The sequence below is a fragment of the Rhinopithecus roxellana genome, chromosome 2, assembly GCF_007565055.1.
Source record: "Rhinopithecus roxellana isolate Shanxi Qingling chromosome 2, ASM756505v1, whole genome shotgun sequence".
Taxonomy (NCBI): Eukaryota; Metazoa; Chordata; class Mammalia; order Primates; family Cercopithecidae; genus Rhinopithecus; species Rhinopithecus roxellana.
The window spans coordinates 108,550,729-108,573,346 of NC_044550.1; the positions used below are offsets into that span (position 1 = coordinate 108,550,729).

At 38.7% G+C, this 22,618-nt stretch overlaps 1 protein-coding gene across 1 annotated transcript in view; it reads right to left on the reverse strand.

The window, feature by feature from the left end:
* Positions 1 to 22,618, reverse strand: part of SNX25 (sorting nexin 25) — a 143,702-nt gene that overhangs the window by 83,199 nt on the left and 37,885 nt on the right. Inside the window, 4 exon segments of the mRNA XM_010377950.2 lie at positions 4,155 to 4,255; positions 4,257 to 4,342; positions 6,761 to 6,933; positions 12,221 to 12,437. Of these exon segments, the coding sequence (XP_010376252.2) occupies positions 4,155 to 4,255; positions 4,257 to 4,342; positions 6,761 to 6,933; positions 12,221 to 12,437 (577 nt within the window).

Genomic DNA, 22,618 nt, shown 5'->3' on the forward strand with positions numbered 1-22,618 from the left:
GTCACTGACAATGTCACTGAAGATGCTCAACGGTCACTCAAAAGGCATCCTTTAAATGTCAGACGATCCAGCTTGCCCATGGACTGGTGAAAGGATGAACCAAACGTGCTATATTCACACCATGGAATATTATTCAGCCAAAAAAAGGAATGCAGCATTGATACGTTATACAATGCAAATGAACCTTGAAAACACAATGAGTGAAAGCAACCAGACACGAAAGGCCACATACTACATGATTCCATTTATATGAAATGTCCAGACTAGGCGAATCCGTAGAGACAGAAAGCAGACTGGTGGCTGCCAAGGGCTGCAGGGAGGGAAGGAATGGGGAGTGACTGCTAGTGGGCACAGGGTTTCTTTTTAGGGTGATGAAAATATTCTGAAATTACAAAGTAGTGACAGTCACAGAGTCTTTGAATACACTAAAACCACTGAATTGTAACACTTAAAGGTGGTGAATTCTATGGTATGTGAATCATATCTCATTTTTTTAAAGGCATTCTTCAGTTTAGCACTTCTACTGCTTCTTAAGTCCCTCAGTGCTCAAGACCAAAGGGCCTGCTTCTCAGGGCACCTAGGGTGCTATCCCTTTAATCTTGCCCTATTTATGATGTCAAGAGGAAGTCATCTTTGAGAAAGAGTTAAGGGAAAGGAAAAACGTAAAATCAGAACTTCAGTGTAATCTTCCGTCAATCAAGTTAAGGCAATCCATGATGTTCCTACTGCAACAGAAGTAAGCTGTTCAGGCCAGGGCGCAGTGGCTCAAGCCTGTAATCCCAGCACTTTGGGAGGCCGAGATGGGCGGATCACGAGGTCAGGAGATCGAGACCATCCTGGCTAACACGGTGAAACCCCGTCTCTACTAAAAACACAAAAACTAGCCGGGCGAGGTGGCGGGCGCCTGTAGTCCCAGCTACTCGGGAGGCTGAGGCAGGAAAATGGCGTAAACCCGGGAGGCGGAAATTGCAGTGAGCTGAGATCCGGCCACTGCACTCCAGCCTGGGTGACAGAGCGAGACTCCGCCTCAAAAAAACAAAAAAACAAAAACAGAAGTAAGCTGTTCAATCATCCTGGAGCAGTGTACACCATAGTTTTACTGTTTTTCATTGTAGAGATGGGGTTTTGCCATGTTCCTTGGGCTGGTCTTGAACTGCCAGGCTCAAGCAATCTGCCCTCCTCAGCTTCCCAAAGTGCTAGGATTTTTTTTTTTTTTTTTTGAGCTACTTCTTTATCTACCAGATGATGAACTGTATATAGTATTTAAATAGTTCTGAATCTTTGGCTGGTACATTTTGAAGAAGATAAACCATTCATCTTTATCAAGATTCATTCATCTTACAATACAGGAACTATGTTAAGATGCAAAATAACAGATGGTGCTAGAGAACCAGTAGTGGATTATTCAAAATAATTAGTTCTGATTTTTAAAAAATCAGGAGCTCGCCTGTAGTCCCAACTACTTGGAAGGCTGAGGGAGGAGGACTGTTTGAGCCTAAGAGTTTGTCCAGCATGGGCAACACCACAGGACCTTGTCTCTTAAAAAAAAAAAAAAAAAAATCTCATGCCTTTCTGTTTCCTCCATTAACTATTAAATACATCCCTATGTGCAGTGCTGGAATCTTCAGTTTGGCACACAAAATAGAACACTCACCCATAAGTCTGTAAGAACAAGGAATACCAATTCTCTTAATTTGTCACTGTTGACTCTCGATAGTTATCTTAAACTCGCTTGAGGTTACCAAATAGTCCACATCTGCCTTTACTATGGAAAGACTATTTGGTCAAAGAAAAATGCTCAGGAATTCAATGAAGCCACAAATTATCAACATGAATTATCTGTTTGTAAACAATGTCTTAGGAAGAAATTACAATGTTGTGGGGCATAGTCATCATGCTACCTTTTCACACCAGGCACAGCAAATAAAAAGACTCAGACATAAATAAAAACAAATCTATAAAGAATATCATGTAGCCTATTCAAAATTACGCATGGCAAGAGAAACATAAAATCTCCAAATATTGTATCAGATATATATTATGCCCAAAATTAAATTACTTGTAAACAAATCCGTTTACATTGAACCCATCATTATGTATTTGAGGTATATATTTGTGAATTGAACCCGTCATTATGTATTTGAGGTATATATTTGTAAAGTGAACCCGTCATTATGTATTCGAGGTATATATTTGTAAAGTGAACCCGTCATTATGTATTTGAGGTATATATTTGTGAATTGAACCCGCCATTATGTATTTGAGGTATATATTTGTAAAGTGAACCTGTCATTATGTATTTGAGGTATATATTTGTGAATTGAACCCGCCATTATGTATTTGAGGTATATATTTGTGAAGTGAACCCGTCATTATGTATTTGAGGTATATATTTGTGAATTGAACCCGTCATTATGTATTTGAGGTATATATTTGTGAAGTGAACCCGTCATTATGTATTTGTGACACCTAGATTAAGACATGACACCATGTATAAGAACACAGTGGCATCTACACGGTATGTCTCCTTCGATGGTGTTTTATTCGAATCAGAAAATTAAACAGCATGAGTCATCTTAACATTAACCCTAGTTCACAAGTGAATGTCACAAGTTTAAAAACCTCAACTAATTCAAACACCCAATTTCAACCAATATTTTACTTTTCCATGAGGGATTTACCAAAACTATTAATGAAAAACAAAATGAACATATAAGAGTTTTCTTTCTTTCCCATGTATTATCATTTGGGAACATTAAAAAGAAGGGTAGAGAAACAGAAGTCTAGAAAATTTACAAACTAGATAATACTATATAATCACACTAAATGTGTATATACTAGTTAAAAAAAAAACACAAAAATAAACACTCACCCCTAAAATGTCTCAGGTATAACAAGGGACATTGCGCTTCCCCTATAAAGATACTCCTATGGTATTTTCAAATGTGTTTTCTCAAAGTAATTAATCTAGAACCTCTTATTCTCAAACCCAAGCCTCTGTACTGTCCAAGACAAACAAAAACCAACACAACGTTCTACTCTGTAATTTAAAAACACATCATCTCCTTCTGATGTCCTTCCAGGTCCTTCCAAAGCTTTTCTAAGGTAGTCATCTGAGCAGCTAAGCAGGTACTCCTGACATCTGAAGAGCTTTCAATCTATTATAGCCTTATTACAGCTGACTCTTGAAAAACATAGGTTTGAACTGCATGAGTCCACTTACAAAGGATTTTGTTCTGCCTCTGCCACCTGAGACAGCAAGACAAATCCCTCCTTATTCTCCCCCTCCTCAGCGAACTTCCATGTGAAGAGATGAGGAATGAAGACCTTTATGATGATCTGCTTCCACTTATTGCATAGTAAATATATTTTCTCTTTCTGATTTTCATAATATTTTCTTTTCTCTAGCTTACATCATTGTAAGAATACAATATATAATACATATAACATACAAGATAGGTGCTAATAACTATTTATGTTATTGGTAAGACTTTGGTCAACAGTAAGGTATTTAGTAGTTAAGTATTTGGAGAGTCATTTTTTCTTTTTTCTTTTTATTGTTTTTATTGTTTTTTGAGACGGAGTCTTGCTCTCTCACCCAGGCTGGAGTGCAGTGGCATGATCTCAGCTCACAGCAACCTCCACCTCCCAGGTTCAAGTGATTCTTATACATCAGCCTCCTGAGTAGCTGGAACTACAGGCATGTGCCACCACACCTAGCTGATTTTTGTATTTTTAGTAGACGGGGTTTCACCGTGTTGGCCAGGCTGGTCTTGAACTCCTGACCTCAAGTGATCCGCCCACCTTGGCCTCCCAAAGTGCTGGGATTACAGGTGTGAGCCACTGTGCTAGGCCCAAGTCAAATGTTATATGTGATTTCTGACTGGAGGTGGGGGCGGTGGGGAGTGTGGGTGCCCCCAACTCCCAAATTGTTCAAGAGTCAACTGTATTTGAAAAACCTAATACTTTGAAAAAAGTCATTCTAAGTACACTGTTAAGGAGATGCTGGATAAATTTAGCTGTCACCAAATAGTAAGATTTATAGACTTGTTTTATTTCTGCTTCCCTGCCTACTACTTTTTTTTTTTTTAACCTAACTAGGCAGTGGATGATAATCAGTAGCTGTTGCTGTGCTATAATTGAAGACCAAATACCTTAGCTGCTTCAAGAACTCCACATCAGAGTTGCTGTTAATGAGCTTGATGAAGTCCTCATAAGAGGGGGCATAGGTGTAGGCTCTCTTGTGATGCTCACTTCACTTGCTCTCTGTACTCCAGCTGGGCAAGCAGCATTTGGTTAATGTAGTCTGGATTACTCAGTAACTCCACTACCGGCTTCAAGACTACAGGAAGAAGAAGAAATCGCTACTGAGAAAGGTATTCTTCTTTAAGGGAACTGTTTATATATCACATAATTGAAACCACATTTGGAAAACATTCTCCAAGTAGCCAAACAGAGGAATATCTATATAATACAATAAACAATTCAAAAATGTATACACATGCACACATACCGCTGCCTATCCCTCCAAATATTTTATCATCTGTGGCTATAATCAAGCCGTCATTTTAATAAATAAGTGAAATGTAAAGGAATAATGAAGTCATTTGGAACTCAAGTTGCTAACAAAACTATCAAAATTAAAGCTGGGCACAATGGCTCACACCTGTAATCCCAACACTTTGGGAGGCTGAGACTGGTGGATCACTTGAGGTCAGGAGTTTGAGACCAGCCTGGCTAACACGGTGAAACCCTGTCTCTACTAAAAATACAAAAATTAGCCAGGCATGGTGGCACACGTCTGTAATCCCAGCTACTCAGGTGGCTGAGACAGGAGAATCGCTTGAATCCAGGAGGCGGAGGTTGCAGTGAGCCAAGATCGCGCCACTGCACTCCAGCCTTGGCAACAGAGTGAGACTCCGTCTCAAGAAACAAACAAATAAAAAAAACTAAAAAAATTAGGTATACTGATTTTCTTATTTTATTTATTTTGTAAGTCTCAATATGTTTTGACAAGCTTAGTCTGCCAAAGGATGCAAGTCAACATTCTCCCCAAGTGGTTAAAACAGACCTTAGAGAGGAAGTTAAAAAGTCAATGACACTATTACAAAGCCATCCTTTACCTTTAGATTTGAAACTTCCTTTTTGCTCTGTGGTTGGTTATAATAGCTGATGGGCACAGCTGGCTTATCCTGATATAGTAAATGAGATAATCACTGCATCTCAAATGCAATGCTATTTGTCTGAAACTGAGATGAGGGAAAGTTTCTCTTATCCTGACTAAGCATTTCCTTGGATATAGTTAACTTTTTTCCAGTAATCACATTATATTGTGCTACAGTTCCTTTTTATTTATTCCAAGTTCACAAGATTATGTACAGTCATGCACCACATAATGACATTCTGGTCAACAACAGACCGAATATATGACAGTGGCCCCCGTAAGATTATGATGAAGCTGAAAATTTTCTACCATTTAATGATGTCAAGCTGGTGTGAACAAACCTACTGCACTGCCAATAGTATAAAAATACAGCATATACAATTATGTACAGTACATAATACTTGATAATGATGATAAATGACTATAATTACAAAAGAGTAAAAAAGTTAAAAAAATTAATAGTTCATAAAGTAAAAAAAGTTACAGTAAGCTAAGGTTAATTTATTAAAGAAAATAAAATTTTAAATAAATTCAGTGTAGCCTAAGTGTACAGTGTTTATGAAGTCTGCAGTGGTGCACAGTCATGTCCTAGGCCTTCACAGTCACTCCCCACTCACTCGGACTCACTCAGAGCAACGTCCAGTCCTGCAAGCTCCATTCATGGTAAGTGTCCTATATAGGTGTACTATTTTTTATCTTGTATACCGTATTTTTACTGTATCTTTTCTATATTTAGATACACAAATATCATTGTGTTACAATTGCCTACAGTATTCAGTAGAGTAATACGGTGTACAGGTTTACAGTCTAGGGGCAATAGGCTATACCATATTGCATCCGTGTGTAGTGGGCTATCCCATGTAGGTGTGTAAGTACGCTCTATGATATTTGCACAATGACATTGTCTAATGACACATTTCTTGGGACACATCCCTGTTGTTAAACAATGCATTACTGTATAGGCATTACCAAAAAATCATATAGCAAAGCTATTTTAAGTAAATATACTAATCAGAATTTGACTGTGGTCAAGCATGGTTGCTCACACCTGTAATCTCAGTACTTTGGGAGGCCTAAGTGGGAGGATCACTTGAACCCAGGAGTTCAAGACTTGCCTGGGCAACATAGTAAGACCCCCACCTCTATTTAAAAAAAAAAAGAATTTGAATACACACACACACACACACATACGTAATATATAAACATACACACTATGGATATTATATAGCTATTATACACACACACACACACACACGCATACTTTCATTAATGTACATATTATTGGCCTAGATAACTCAAAAGCTATCACAAATGAACGCTTCCTTGTGGAGAGCATAAGAACTGGTTTTCTGTGTCAAAATATACAACATAATGGACTGTGTATTTGGCAATATGTCATATTAAAAATGTAAGTTTATCCTGTGTGGCCAAATACTTTGAGAGACATAGCAACAAAATTTTGAAAATACTTCAAATCCTGTACGTTCAACAGTAAACAAGGTCTGCATAGGTGTTATACAAATTATTTTCACATTACTATGTAGCACATTAGTTTGCGCACTTATTGAATTAGTAAAATCAACTGTACAAGTCTACCTTTTGTTGTGAGAATTTCTGCAAGCATTATACGTAAGCTGAGAGACTGCACATCCTTTGAGGGGAGGAGACAAAACACCAGAACCCGAGAACATGTTTGTAGAAATCTTACTTCATCATCTGAGTTCCGCAAGCATGTGTGCAACACAAAAGGCCTTGGCTGTTCTTCATGTCTAAACATAGAGAGTGAAAAAGAAGGAGAGAAATTTCTAGAAACAATTCAATTATGTACTATTAGGTAAAAAATATTTCAAATGGGAAACACACTGGTTATAGTAACTCTGCCATCTGCTCAACAATCAAATTTCCTCGACCATCAACTAACCTGGAAAACTTTTGCTAGAATAAATGCAAACGCATGGCTTTTCTGGATTTCAGATGAAATCATAACGACTAACTTCAGTAGCATCAAAGGGTATATAGATAACTCCAAAATCATAGCAACAATCTAAAAAGGTACGAGTATTTATCTGGGTAATTTTTAAGTCTTCCAGATGTTTTCTTAAATGTGACCTGCAGCTTCATTTTTCAAAAAAACCTAACAAAGCATAAACCAAGGTCGCCAGCCTGCTTTCTGACTGGGAGATCACAGGATAAAAAGCCTACAGGTATTTCTAGTGAGCCAGAGGGTCTATAAACTCCACGTTATCTAATTTGTTGGCAAATTGCATTCTGTGAGGCTCCCAAGTATTTTTCAGCCAGTCTTGACAACTTTGGTTGTGCACTTCCCTGTCAGTACTGACTCCATCCCAGGACCATTAATGTGGAGGATCTGAGTGAAGAAGACTGCAAAATAGAACTTTCTATACTTCCCTTCCCAAAGTATCTTGATAGTGATTCAAGAAAGCTTGGGATGCTGCTTTTTCTAATGTCTTCTAGATAAGGAGGCAAAATAGAAGAGATTCTTACAGTAACTAGTGGGTAACACTGAGAAAAAACATGAAACAGAGGGAGAGAAACATACCAGGTACCGCACAGGAAATGAAAGTAGTGCATATTAGTGCCTTTATGACCCGTGCCTCTCAGGTGTTAATTGAAACTTATTTTTGCACTGGAGACTGAAGACTAGTTTCTAGAGTGTATAACGCTAGAAAAGAAAGGTTTCCTCTGTCTTGTACAACCTGGAGGAATTCTATCCTAACGTGTAAAGCCAACGACATGAAAAGAAATTTTTAGAAGAAGCCTTTTGCATATACCGATAGGCTGACTTTTTCAAAAAGGCACCTTCAATTATTTTAAACTCTATCTTTGCTGCCAGTTAGGTTGATATTTTATTATAGTAAGGTTAAGATGCCACTCCTTTATCATATCAAGCACTTTTAAAGGTAATTCTTTTTTAAAATATCTATTTAGTTAATAAGCACTGGAGGAAGTTGGGGAAAAAAATCCACTTTTACTAGAGAAGCTTATTTAAATAATATCAAAATCCCTCTCAAAGAGTACACAGTGCCTTCTCCGTATCAGTGGAAGGCAGACAACAAAGGAGCCTGGTGCTCAGACTGCCACAAGTTCCTCTCCCTCCTACAGCTAAGTTAGGGAAAATCCTTCTGACTGAGCCAAAGGCCAGAGGGCTGGCCAAAACAGCTTGATCTACGGTAAAAGGAAAGGCAGATCTCTCCCTGGAATCCCTCCACTAACTCCAAGCAGGATATTCCTAAGACATGCTCTAAAAGCGGACATCAAGTATTGCTTCAAAGCCAAGAAAGCATCATGAGGGGTGAGGCTGCTTCTGTGGCAGGAGATGTCTACTAGCCTTCTGGTGGGTTGTAGCCACCAGTCTTTGCAGCATCCTTATTGTGTTCAGTGTGGATCAATCATTTGTTTGTGTAATTCCTACTACTTACCTCTGGGTTCTCATTCCTTGAGTGAGCAAAAGGACTTTAATATTTTATAAAAAAGTTTCAAATGTACAATGACTTAATCCTCCTACCTACACCAAAAAGTAGACATCATTTGTATTCTATAGATGAGAAAATTAAGATCTGAATGATTATGTGAACAGTCAACGTCACGGAGGTAATAAGTGGTAGAAATAACTCTCTCAAGTCCTGTTCTGTTTCAATCTCAAGTCCCAACTCTTTACATTACACCACAATCAGAAATTACAAAGATAAAAAAGAACATTTCAGAGATAAAGAAGGAAAACATGAAAAGAAACCATTCTTTTTTTCCCTCAAACTGCATGCCAGTACTTGACCAGCAAAGAAGAAAACTATGAAATTAAAGATGCTACTGAAACAATAGTATAAAAGCAATCATTTTTAGATTTTCCCAAAACATGCTGGAGCAAGACAGACGGGACAAAGGAAGAGGAAGCAGAGGCAAGAATTAAATGTGATCTAGATTGGCTTAAAGCGGTAACAGAATGATGGTCTAGAAATAAATACAGGCTGACCGGAAAGCTGCCTCCATGAACAATTGCCCACCAGCCAACTAAAGGATGTGTTGTTTTATTAAGGCAATTTATTATTCTTTGTCTGATAGTGGCCAATTCAATTGGGTGCTACCCAGGCTACCAAAGTCATTCTGCTGCCAATAGACATCTGCACACTACTGGAAATTTCTAGGACAAGAGCACTGTTGACCTGGGGCAGGCAGATACAGCTATTTGCCATTAAACCTGGACTCACTGTCTGCCAGTCTCATTGTATGGTTTGTATAAGATGCTACACAGACAATATTAGTTCTCCAGGACGCAATCATCTATATGAAAAATGCCAGTGACCTACTGGTACTTTTTCAAATATCCATAATCCATGAGAAATGTGGTACAATTTTTTTTCTTTATTTTGTTCTTTATTCTTTATCATCAATTAGGGCTTCTAGGCATAGCCCAGATGCCAGTGAGATAAATCTACCCTTGGCATAAGAAAACTAGAAACCCAAAGAGAAGGAGCTTCTAATATTAAATCACTTTCTGTTTCTATTATTCTGATGCTTTATCCATATATTTATATTATCCACAAAAGCAGTAATCTCAAAAGCTAGTAAACGTCTGGATGAAAAATATATTCTCATGTTGAAATTAAATAATCATAAAACCACTGAATTTTTCTAACCACTTGCTCTTCTCCCAAGTCTAAACCCATCAGTTTTCTAACTGGAATAAACACTGATTTAAAATACTGTCCTCAAGTCGGCACAGTAGCTCACTGTAATCCCAGTACCTTGGCAGGCTGAGGCAGGTGGATCACTTGAGGTCAGAAGTTCAAGACCAGACTGGCCAACATGGTGAAACCCTATCTCTACTAAAAATACAAAATGTAGCTGGGTGTGGTGGCACATGCCTATAATCCCAGCTACTCGGGGGGCTAAGGCACAAGAATTCTTGAACCCGAGAGGTGGACGTTGCAGTGAGCTGCGATCACACCACTGCACTTTAGCCTGGGCAAAGAGTGAGACTGTCTGAAAGAAAAAAATAAAATAAAAAATAATATATATATATGGAGAGAGAGAGAGAATACTGTCCTCTATTGGACCATCATTTACATACTTTCAAATGAGCTTTCACTGAATTCAAATACGTCTTTCACAGTATTTGTCAAGAGGGACTATGGAACACTTGAAATAATGGATACCACAGCAAATTAGCAGGTGCTTGCAGAGGTTGGTGAACACTTCGAAAGCAGAGGCTGAAGCTTCTGAGACTCTAGGAGGTAACCCAAGAGCCCTATTTCTCTCACTTTCCTTATTGATTCACATCCCTCCCCGCTTACTGGAAGTTACTTTCTCTATAAGCAGCAGTTTTCAAAGGGAGGTCCAGAGACTCCTGGGTGTCCCCAAGATCCTTGCAGGGATCTGGGATGTTAAAACTATAGTAATATAAAAAGGTCATTTGTCTTTTTCATTCTCATTCTTCCAAGCATAGTAGTTTCCACAGGCTACATGTGAGATGACATCATCATTCTTGTGGCTAAGGAAAAGTGTACCGTGTACTCCTGCACTTTAAAAATTCCTAGTTTTTAAATATCAAATATGGTAAATATCAATAGATACAATGAGTTGTGAACTGGTAAATGTTGGCTCTCCTGAGAAAAAAAATGCTCTGATTTGGATCATTTGCCCATTCCATGGTGTAAATACTCTCACCATGGCCCATTTCAAGTTACCAATCTGGTATAACTGAACCAAAAGTTGGAAACACCTGTGCACAGTTCACTCCTGCATGCCAGTACAAGCCAGTTCCAGCACGCCACTAGATAGAACCCATAGAAATGAGCTCTTTGAAGTTCTCAGAAACTTTTAAAAATGTAGAGAAATCCCGGGAACAAAAAGTCTGAGAATCACTGCTTTACAGTAATGTTTTTCAAACCATGGTTTATGACTTTTAAGTAAGAAAATACAATTGAGTTGGTCTTAAACATTAATTTTTAAAAATGTTAAAAAAAAGTGTCAAAGTCATTAGAGGTAGTAAAAGTACTGTTTTATGAAACTGGGTCATAATATCAAGTGAATTTCTCACAGTGGGTCCTAGTTTCAAAAAAAAGTTCGTAAAACACTGGGGTGGGAAGCTGGAAAACAGTGGGCATGTCACGGCTCTGTGGATTTTTGCCTCATAAACCTGAGGGAGAGAAGAAGAGTCACAGGAAGGGGCAAGACAGCTGGGAACGGAGACCTGCTGCACAGCCGCATTCAGCAGCAAGGTCGCCTACATGAACAGCATCACAGGGCAGAAGGGTGACGTCATCTATATACTTTACCTCTTCCCTGAAGGCGAGAATAGGCCACATTAACTATTCCCATTCCTGTTCCAACCGTGTCCATATCCACACAGGCAGAAGGCTACTCATTTCAGTTGGACAGCTTTTTATGTACAATTGTTAGGTACACAACAATACAAAGGGCTAACAAGCCTAAATATTAGCTACTTTCATAATGAAATTCCTCTAATTAAAGCCCACAAGCTCCAATATGTACAACTGTTATGTAACAATACAAAGGGCTAATAAGCCTAAATATTAGCTACTTTCATAATGAAATCTCTCTAGTTAAAGCCCAGAAGCTCCAATATTAAGTACCTTTGGAAATCAGTTTTCAGGATATCGTGATGCAACAGAGTTCAACACAGGACTCACAAAAAGGAACATGAACCATATTTAAATTTGTCTAAATACTGTAAACTCATTCACTCTGCTCATGCTAGAAAACACTATATTTAAATTTTTTATGTCTAGGTACTCATAATACTATAAGATCATCACAGTGCTGGCTCAGTAAAATTCATTTTACTGTTTATTTATAGAATTAATTGTATTTATAAAGTGGTTTTCCAGCAGAAAGTGAAAACCAAAACTACTCTATCAGAACACAACAATTATTCCCCCTTAATAAATCTACATTTTCAAGCAAGTGCCAGCAATAGGCAGAATATTCTAGAGTTTTATCTTGACTTTGACCCCTTACTCAATTAAAAAAAAAATGTAACGCAAAAAAAGGGGGTAAGTTGCTTATAACGGTTACCTGGCATTAGCAGCTTTCAGGTCACAGAAATGAGTGAGTAAAGTCCTCACAACATCATTGCAGACAACTTTAACCACATCCACGTGACTCAGTCTGTGGTGCAGCTGTCTGGCAATTTCCCAAAAGTCTTCCAAGAGCAGATGGTAAAGTTGTCCCTCATCTCTGCTGAGGTTTCCATACCAGGACAGAATGTAATCTCTATAACTGTAGTCGAACACTACCAGGAATAAACAAAGCAATGAGTAAAACAAATGAAAGAAGCAAACACCAAGACCGCATTTCTACTGAAACTGGCCACCTAACTATGTAATATTCACTGTTTAAAGTTGAAGAGAGGAGAAAACAGAACTCATGAGAACTCCGAAGTCTTTTAAAACGAAAGATTCTCATCTAACTAGAATGTTTAGTATGGTGACCACGTCCTAAATTTTCCTACAGAGCCCTATTTTAAAATATTCCACCTTGGTGCCAAACTACCTAAATTTACTAAAAAATCAGAGCAATACACTTATGAAGTGTACCCATTATCAATCTATTGCCTCTCCGCTCTGAATTCAGCCTTTTTGTCCTGCTCTATGATACTGGAGCTGGGCTCTGCAAACACCGTCAGTTTCTTTGCCCACTGGCATAACGTTAAGTCTATCAGTAGCACATGCTGGAGGGCAACCGGAGGAGGAAGGGGCTGTTCTCCCCATTTCCTGTGTGTTCTTCTCTGTTCCTGCCACATTTAGCAGCAGGCATGGCACCCGACGGTGTTTACCCCAATAGCGAGTTCCAGTGCCATCCACAGGGCAGCTTTCGAGAGAATTCTGCTGGCATCCTATGGGTGGCTCCCCCTCGCCTGTGGTATCTACTCAACCTTCTTCATCATCCAGTGGGCCAAGGTTGTGCCTTCTCCAAGGCCTGGATCTCAATTCTAAGGTAAAGAAGGAAACTTCTTCCAAATTTATTCTGTCCTAAGGTGCTCTGCCTCAGCCCTAGCCGGAATGGCTGCTCCCAATATCTGCTCTTTCTATATTCTTTAGTGTCTCTTTACTCCTCAGTACTGAATCCCATGTTGTACATTAATAATTCTTTATATTTAACTTTCCCTGTTCAATTACATTGTGCTTTCTGTCTCGTAACAAGACCTCAACTAACATAGGAAGAATCCCATAAACCAGTCTTGGATTATCACACTAGGCTCAGCCTCTGTGGCCGATCGCCTTCTTTGGAAGATTTCTAGTGTCTACGTTCTTAATTCTGTGCCTCGGAATTAGGAAAGCCTAGCCAGAGACCAGTGCTATCTAATATGAATATGAGAACCACAAATGTAAGTTTTAAGTTTTCTAGAAGACACATTAAAAAAGTAAAAAGATAAAAAGATACCACAGGAAGCTCATAAAAAATAAGATAAACAATAAAAAAGTATAAACAGGTAAAATTCACTTTAATAATATATTCATTTAACAACATATATTCACAATATTATTTCAACATGTAATCAATATTTAAAACTTTTTTTAAAAATAAAATACTTTGCTTTTTTTCATACTAAGCTCTGTAATCTGGTATATATTTTATTCTTTCAGCAATCTCAATTTGAACCAGCCACATTTAGGATGCTCTACTGTGTTGGACAGCACTATTTCTAAAGCCTATATAGAAAGAAGCTGGAGCCAGTGTGATGTCTGCAAGAAGCTAGGTCTTCTCAAAAATAAAATATTGGTGGGCTTGGTGGTGACTCCCCACAAGGTCCCAAGAGAGAAAAACATTTAGCTACACAATCCTGCTCCACCTCAAGGGTACCAAGGTTATTTTTTATCACTTCTTGTTTCTCAGAGGTTTTTTTTTTTTAACTTTTCAAACACTATTTGATTGGGCTTAATTACAGATGTGACTATACATCATTTCAGATAAATAATTTATCCTCCTGCTTTTTTTGCTTGTCTGCACGCTACTTTATCCCTGGGAATCCTACGTGAACCAGATCTACTTCACAATTCCCTATGAACAACTAACCTATAATTGTCAAACAAGTTTTTAGCCTAGAATTTGGGGTTCATTTTATGCATCTTGGCCACTACACGTCAATTTAGAAGCTTAAGAATAATAAATTGGCTGGCCGCAGTGGCTCATGGCTGTAATCCCAGAACTTTGGAAGCCCAAGGTGGGAGGAACACTTGAGCCCAGGAGCTTGAGACCAGCCCGGGCAACATGGCAAAACCCCATCTCTACAAAAAATACAAAAATTAGCCGGATATGGTGGTGCACGCCTATATTCCCAGCTACTTGAGGCTGAGGCGGGAGGATCATTTGAGCCTGGGAGGTGGAGGCTGCAGTGAGTCAAGACAGCGCCACTACATTCCAGCCCAGGTGAGCAAGCAAAACCCTGACTCAAAGAAAGAAAGAAAACAAAAAGAAAAAAGCAAGAAATTTAGGTGAACTTTCTGGGGGGAGGGATTGTACGGTGGGGAGAGGGAGTCCTTTCTCTTAGAAAACTGAATCACAATGGAATCACATATTCGCAAGGGCCTACAGGTCCAAGGAAGCACAATTTTTGTATTAATATTCTATGACGGCTTTTTTCATGGTTGAAATATCAACCATGGAAGTACATTCAATGTTTTTCCACATTTCCAGTATTCTTGCAATTCAGCTTTATAATAATTTATAAAACAGCATTTTAAATCTCATAACTCAAAAATATGCCACAGCATTAAGATTTTTGTTCACAATACAATGATACAAAGGTTTAGATAAATTTTCAGAGTGATTCCAGCGGCCTCAGTTGTAGGTATAACTGTGCCTTCCAGCTGAGAACAATTAATTGCCAAAGACAGAAAAAAAGATACTACCTCGATCTTTTACTACTCAGCAAATACAACTTATAGAGGGCTTCTAGTATGTAAGGTGGAATCAATATCCGTATCACTAAGCACTGGACACAAAAGGGAAGGTAAAACAAAAGCAAAACCAGAAAACAAGGCATCTGAAACTCTTAGTCATTTTCTGCTCATTTTCAGATATTAATTTGAATATATGCCTGTTATGTTTTCTAGATTTTGCAAAAGGTAGCTACATCTCATCCCTAAATCGTATGATTCCATTAAGGAAAAACAGCGGAAATGGTTTCTGACCCAGATGAAACTGCAAAAACAGGAATGGGTTGATCCGATCATCTCATTTATTGGCAACAAACAAATAGACCATGGTTCCTACACAGTAAGTGAGTTTCATCCCTTCAGGAAATTGAGGCTCAAAGAAGTGAAGTAACTTGCTCTAAGAGGTGGCAAAGCCATGTCTCCTACCTGCCAGTCACTCTTTCTACTCAGCACACTGTAGTCCTGCACATAGGTGAACAAGATAGCGGCATGAGTAAAAGACAGGCAAAACCTAAAATGGCATCCTCGTCCACTGGATATCCAGTTTGTTTAAAACACATTTACATGAAAAAATGTATGTAAAAGGCTGTACTTTGTAAAACTGCTGTACAAGACACAAAGAACCAACAGGTAAGGCCAGTGGCTCAGGTTTGTAATCCCAACAACGATGCTTCTCTTCAAACTAAGTATCATAAAACTATACATAACTTAAATATAAAAAGTACAGGCTTGGCACGGTGGCTCACATCTGTAATCCCAGCACTTTGGGAGACTGAGGCAGGCAGATCACCTGAGGTCAGGAGTTCCAGACCAGCCTGGCCAATGTGGTGAAACTCTGTCTACTAAAAATACAAAAATCAGCCGTGCATGGTGGTGGGCGCCTGTAGTCCCAGGTACTCCACATGCTGAGGCGGGAGAATCACTTGAACCTGGGAGGCGTAGGTTGCAGTGAGCCAAGATTGCACCACTGCACTCCAGCCTGGGTGACGGAGCGAGACTGTCTCAAAAAAAAAAAAAAAAGAAAAAAAGAAAGAAGAAAACAAAGCCGTGATTCTAAATATAAATTATATAACCATATAAACTAATTTACACAAGTACACATATGAACAAAATAAAACATACCCTACGGGTCAATTTAAGGAGACAGAGAAATTCGTAACCATAAAATTATTTCATGGCTTTTATTAAGAAATAAACATTCAAGATCAAGATGCCAACTAAAGAAAAAAACAGAAATACACTGAAACAATATAATTAATCACAATGAGAAATGAAAGAACACTTACCCTCACTGCCAGGCAAAAAAAATCTTCTTTCTAAAGCCGTGATAACACCCAAAACAAATTCAGGTGCTACTGTCATTCAAGTCTATCTAGTTTTAGAACTGCTCTCAAAGAAATGAGTCGGTAAAAAGGAGGCCGCTGGAGATTGTAAAGAATGACGTAACATGATTGGAACTTTAGTTTTAGTTCGGTTAAACTGAAAACAGGATTTAGGATAACAAAGTAGAGAAAAACTATAGATGAGGACACAAGTTAAAAGGCTCCCACGTTCGTCTAGACAACAGGATGTTAGGTAGTTGCTACCCACAAATTTTCAGAAAAGGAATGATGTAAGTAAACAGTATAAGAAAGAGAGCTTCACAAGAAGAGAAAACCAAACACCGCATGTTCTCACTCATAGGTGGGAACTGAACAATGAGATCACTTGGACTCGGGAAGGGGAACATCACTCACCGGGGCCTATCGTGGGGAGGGGGGAGGGGGGAGGGATTGCATTGGGAGTTATACCTGATATAAATGATGAATTGATGGGTGCTGACGAGTTGATGGGTGCAGCACACCAACATGGCACAAGTATACATATGTAACAAACCTGCACGTTATGCACATGTACCCTAGAACTTAAAGTATAATAAAAAAAAAAAAAAGAGAGCTTCAAGAGGGCCATTTTTTCGGCCCTTGCCTTTTCCCCTGAGCTATTCAGAAATACAATTCAGAGATACATGTCCTGCCCATGAGGTAGAGCCCCATGGGTCATAAAAGTCCACAGCCTGGGTCTCTTAGAACAAAGAGACAGTCGTCATTCAACCAGAAACTTGTCTAATGACAATGATCAACAACAACAACAACAATTCTATTGTTCATTTAGATGGTCTTTTATGCTTTGTAAAGTTTTAAAATGCAATGGAAAGTCATCTTCTGGAAAGATTTGGGGTTATTAGTTTATGTGATTGATAGAGCTATTTACTTATCCAACAGAAAAAAAGTATACATATTTCATGTCACTGGGAGAAGAGCACGAACTAGAACTTGATGAGTTGAGCTTTCTAAAGGGTGGGAGAAGTCATGCGAGCCTTGCTTCCTCTGTGCCACCATCTAATTCCGAGACAGCCAGACATCTGGAACAGCCATACGGCGGGCCTTGGAAAAAAGACTACCACATAAGGTTTGCCTTATCTAGGACCTGTTCCAAAGCTGTAAAAAGTTCTATATACAAGTTCTGTTCTCCATAAAACTTGTTATACTTTGACAATGACCTTGCAGCATCTTCTGCTGTCATGATTATTTTCAAGTTATGATCCTGTGTATAACAATTACTATAGGCATATTTACCACTGAAACTCAGAAAAGCATTAAGAGCCAATCAAAACTAGCTGAAATGTACTCACCTTGAAATGTGTATGTGGGCTGGGCATGGTGGCTCAGGCCTGTAATCCCAGTACTTTGGGAGGCCAAGGCGGGTGGATCACCTGAGGTCAGGAGTTCAAGACCAGCCTGGCCAACATGGTGAAACCCCGTCTCTACTAAAAATACAAAAGTTAGCCGAGCTTAGTAGTTCATCCCTGTAGTCCCAGCTACTTGGGAGGCTGAGGCACGAGAACCGCTTGAACCCGGGAGGCGGAGCTTGCAGTCAGCTGAGATCCGGCCACTGCACTCCAGCCTGGGCGACAGAGCGAGACTCGGTCTCAAAAAAAAAAAAAGTCGGCCGGGCGCGGTGGCTCAAGCCTGTAATCCCAGCACTTTGGGAGGCCGAGACGGGCGGATCACGAGGTCAGGAGATCGAGACCATCCTGGCTAACACGGTGAAACCCCGTCTCTACTAAAAAATACAAAAAACTAGCCGGGCGAGGTGGCGGGCGCCTGTAGTCCCAGCTACTTGGGAGGCTGAGACAGGAGAATGGCGTGAACCCGGGAGGCGGAGCTTGCAGTGAGCTGAGATCCGGCCACTGCACTCCAGCCTGGGCGACAGAGCGAGACTCCGTCTCAAAAAAAAAAAAAAAAGTCTGTAACATTAATTGCAAAAAATGAGGGTAATGGTCTTTAATTCTAAGATATTCAGACAGTGGGATTTTTTGTATGTGGCGTCTGGGTTTTGTGTTTCAGAGTATTTTGTGTGGCAGACGTTGTCTTTTATAAGACAGTCTGAGGTCAGCGTCCCCACGGTCTTGAAAAAGATACAATCTCATGAACAATTCTATTTTCAATTCAAGAACTTTCAATTTCACATTCAACACCACTGAACAAACAGCATGTGCTCAATAATCATACAATTAAATTATCTGGCCCACACTGGAGACAGTTCAAGGTAGGCTAGTGAAAATTCAGCAATAGATCTATTGAGATTTAACAGTAAGTCAAAAAGATTTTTAGAAGTCTTCTTTTTTTCTATCTTCTGTCAGTTTTCTGATAAATGTAGCTTTTGGAGAAATTTCTGAGGTTATCTGGTACAGAAGGGTAACTGTTCTAACTTCTCAAGAGTTCATTCATATTCGATCTGAACCCCTAAAATGTAGCTTTACATTTTAAACTGGCTAACAAAACAGAGCAGCCATATGCTTTGATCACTTTCCTCAAGTGTGCCATTTAACTTACAGCATTTGTAGCTTTAGTATTTCTTATGGTTCCATAGAAAACTGGAGTATATTATTTTGCTCTGCATTTTTGACTATTACTTCTTTCTTCTTTGTAATTCAATCCGTGAAGACTTAAATCCTAACTTATACTGAGCTACAACACAAGCACAAATTTAGTCATAAAAATATCTACTCACAAACATGTAGAACATGTACACATGCAGACACATATACATGCCTTATATGGTACTTAACTCTTTAAATGTTTTTAAATTACACACTCTAAAAACAATAAAATAGATACATAAAGGTAAAATGGTACCATAATGTTCTCTAGTTTAAATTAGGTTCCAAGGAGGAGATTTTTAGATAAATATTTCATAAGCATTTAATATAACTGAACCCAAATTACTTCAGCCTTAACAAGTATATTGTTTAATGTTTTGCAAATGTACGAGACCCTCAATTTGATTAATATTAAATCTATTATAGCTAGTTAATAACATTCTGAATTCCAATTAAATATATTGGTGTCAGGTTTAGAAACGTAAATCAAACCACTCCAGCGATACAAATTATAACCACTAAAGATTTTCTAAATGCTGATGAAACCTCTTAGCCTTCTCAGTATACATTTCTAGATTCTAATCCTCCATAAAATTAACTGGTCAAATTTTTCTTGGAAGGTGATTCTAGTTTTGTTTGTTGTTGCTGTTGAATAACTACTGCCAAATGCATGAATTTTACTCCCAATAACTAACTTTCTAGCAGCTACCAGCTCTCATTTTGTTAAGATTATATAATGCTCAACTTCAGCAGCTTTTCCCTGAAAACCGCTTTAAAGCAAAGGACAGGTTAAAAAAAAAAAAAAAAAAAAAAAAAAAAAAATTGAACATTAAGAATGTGGTTTAAAAACAAATGGCAAAGTATAATAAACTAAAACACTTACCCAAAGGTTTTGGAAAACATTTTCCTTTCAGAAGAAACCAATGAATACAAATTAGCTTGAGGATAATGTTTTTCCCAACTAAGCCTCAACCCTTATCCTGTCTTTTTTTTTTTTCCCCACAAGTACTTCTGAAACAAACTGGTCTAAAATAAAGGTCACATCTAAACACAGATAAATTTCTAAGTCTTCAAAAATTAAAGACACTCATGTTCATAGCAGCATCATTTACAATAGCCAAAAGGTGGACAGCAACCCAAGCGTCCACTGACGAGTGAATGGATAAACAAAATGTGGCACATACACACACACACATACACACACACACACACACACACATACACACACACATACACACACACACATACACACACACACACATACACACACACACATACACACACATACACACATACACACACACACACACATACACATACACACACACACACACACACACACACACACACACATACACACACACACACACACACGCAATGGAATATTCAGCCTGAAAATGGAAGGAAATCCTGTCACATGCTACAACATGGATGAAACTTGAGGACATCAAGTAAAACAAGCCACACACAAAAAGACAAATACTATATGATTCCACTTAGGTAAGATACTTAGAGTAGCCAAATTCACGGGGACAAAAGTAGAACAGTGGTTACCAGGGGCTGGAGGAAGAGAAAGGGGTTGTCACTTAACAAGTAAAGAGTTTCAGTTTTGCAAGATGAAAACAGTTCCAGAGATTGGTTGCATGATAATGTGGATGTACTTAACATTACTGAACTAAGGCTGGGCGCGGTGGCTCACGCCTATAATCCCAACGCTTTGGGAGGCCAAGGCAGGCGGATCACTTGAGGTCAGGAGTTCGAGACCAGCCTAACCAACATGGTGAAACACCATCTCTACTAAAAATACAAAAATTAGCTGGGCATGGTGGTGTGTGCCTATAATGTCAGCTACTTGGGAGGCTGAGGCGCAAGAATTGCTTGAGCCCAGGAGGCGGAGGTTGCAGTGAGCCGAGATCATGCCACTGCACTTCAGCCTGGGCAACAGAGCAAGAATCCGTCACACACACACACACATACACACACACACACATACACACACATTATTGAACTATATACTTAATATGGTTATAATGATAAATTTTATGTCTATTTCAACACAATTAAAAATTTTTTTAATATTAAGGGCAGAGTTCTAATTCCAGGAGTGGTAGAATAGCTTATATCAGACTAACCTTCCTATAGAAAATAATTTGGAAATCAGGAAAAAATGTTAAAAAACTACAGATATTCCTCACCTTATGATGGAGTTGCATCCTAATAACACCCCCATCCCACCCCACAGAAGTAAAAAAAATCATAATCTGAACTATCATAAATCAGGAACCATCTGTATATAAAAGCACTGAGAGCAACCAAACTTAGCAATTAGAAGGGAATCTATTATTGAAAGAAAGGAATGGCACTAGGTAAGATCCATGTTTACACACAGCTTTTCCCTAAAGGCAACAGCAGTCTTAGAGGTACAGGCAGTAAACCGAAAGAGAATGTCTATTTTTTTTTTTTTAATATATCAGGAAACAGATTTAAGAGTTGCCAGGGCTGCTGAAAATAAAGCCAAGAAATAAACGCCATGAAATCTAGGTACAGATTCTCAAACTCATTGCCAACTGTGAACTACACATGTGTAACTGTCAACTGTGAACTACACATGTATAGGGGTAAGACGACAGGAGACCAGTGGAAAGCAACAGCTGGAAGACTCAAAGACCTGAGCAGATACTCCAGCTACTGTCCACCAGGGAGACAGAGTTTGGAGTTAGAATTCCACTAATGGTGTTGGGCTTTTCACTGCAATTGTGGACAGGCCATGAACCAGAGGAGTTAAGTCTATGTCCCCAGACTGAGGGATTCACTTTAGATTAAGGACAAAATCCAAACACACCCATCCTAAGAAAATGTATAAAAAACCAAGTATCTTCAAGGTGATCAACCATTAATTAAACTGCATACTAAAAAACTCTTCAAAGGAAGATAACAGAATCTAGAATGTCTAAAAAGCAGCATCCACATTGTCCAGTATACAATAAAAAAAAACTAGACATCAGAAGAAACCCCCAAAAAGTGACATCTAGTCAAGAGAAAAAGCCATTAACAGAAACCAACATCAAGATAGCCCGGATGTTGGAATTAGCATAAAACAACTTTAAAGCAGCTACTACAAAATATGTTCAAGAAATTAAAAATTAAAATGTCATAATAATTGACAGATGAGAATCTCAGCAGAGAAGCAAAAATTACAGAAACAACAACAAGAAAAAAGAACCAAATGGAAAATTTTAGACACGAAAAGCACAAAGTGTGCAATAAAAATTCTCTGGATGCACTTAACTACAGATTGGAGATGAGACAGAAAAAAAAACTGGTGAACTTGAAAAAAAAAATAATCATCATCTTATCTATCTAAAGAACAGACAGGAAAAAAAGACTGGTAAATTGGACTTTATCAAAATTAAAAACATCCACTCAAAGATAGCATGAAGAAAACAAAAGGCGGGAGGCCGAGACGGGCGGATCACGAGGTCAGGAGATCGAGACCATCCTGGCTAACATGGTGAAACCCCGTCTCTACTAAAAAAATACAAAAAACTAGCCGGGCGAGGTGGCGGGCGCCTGTAGTCCCAGCTACTCGGGAGGCTGAGGCAGGAGAATGAC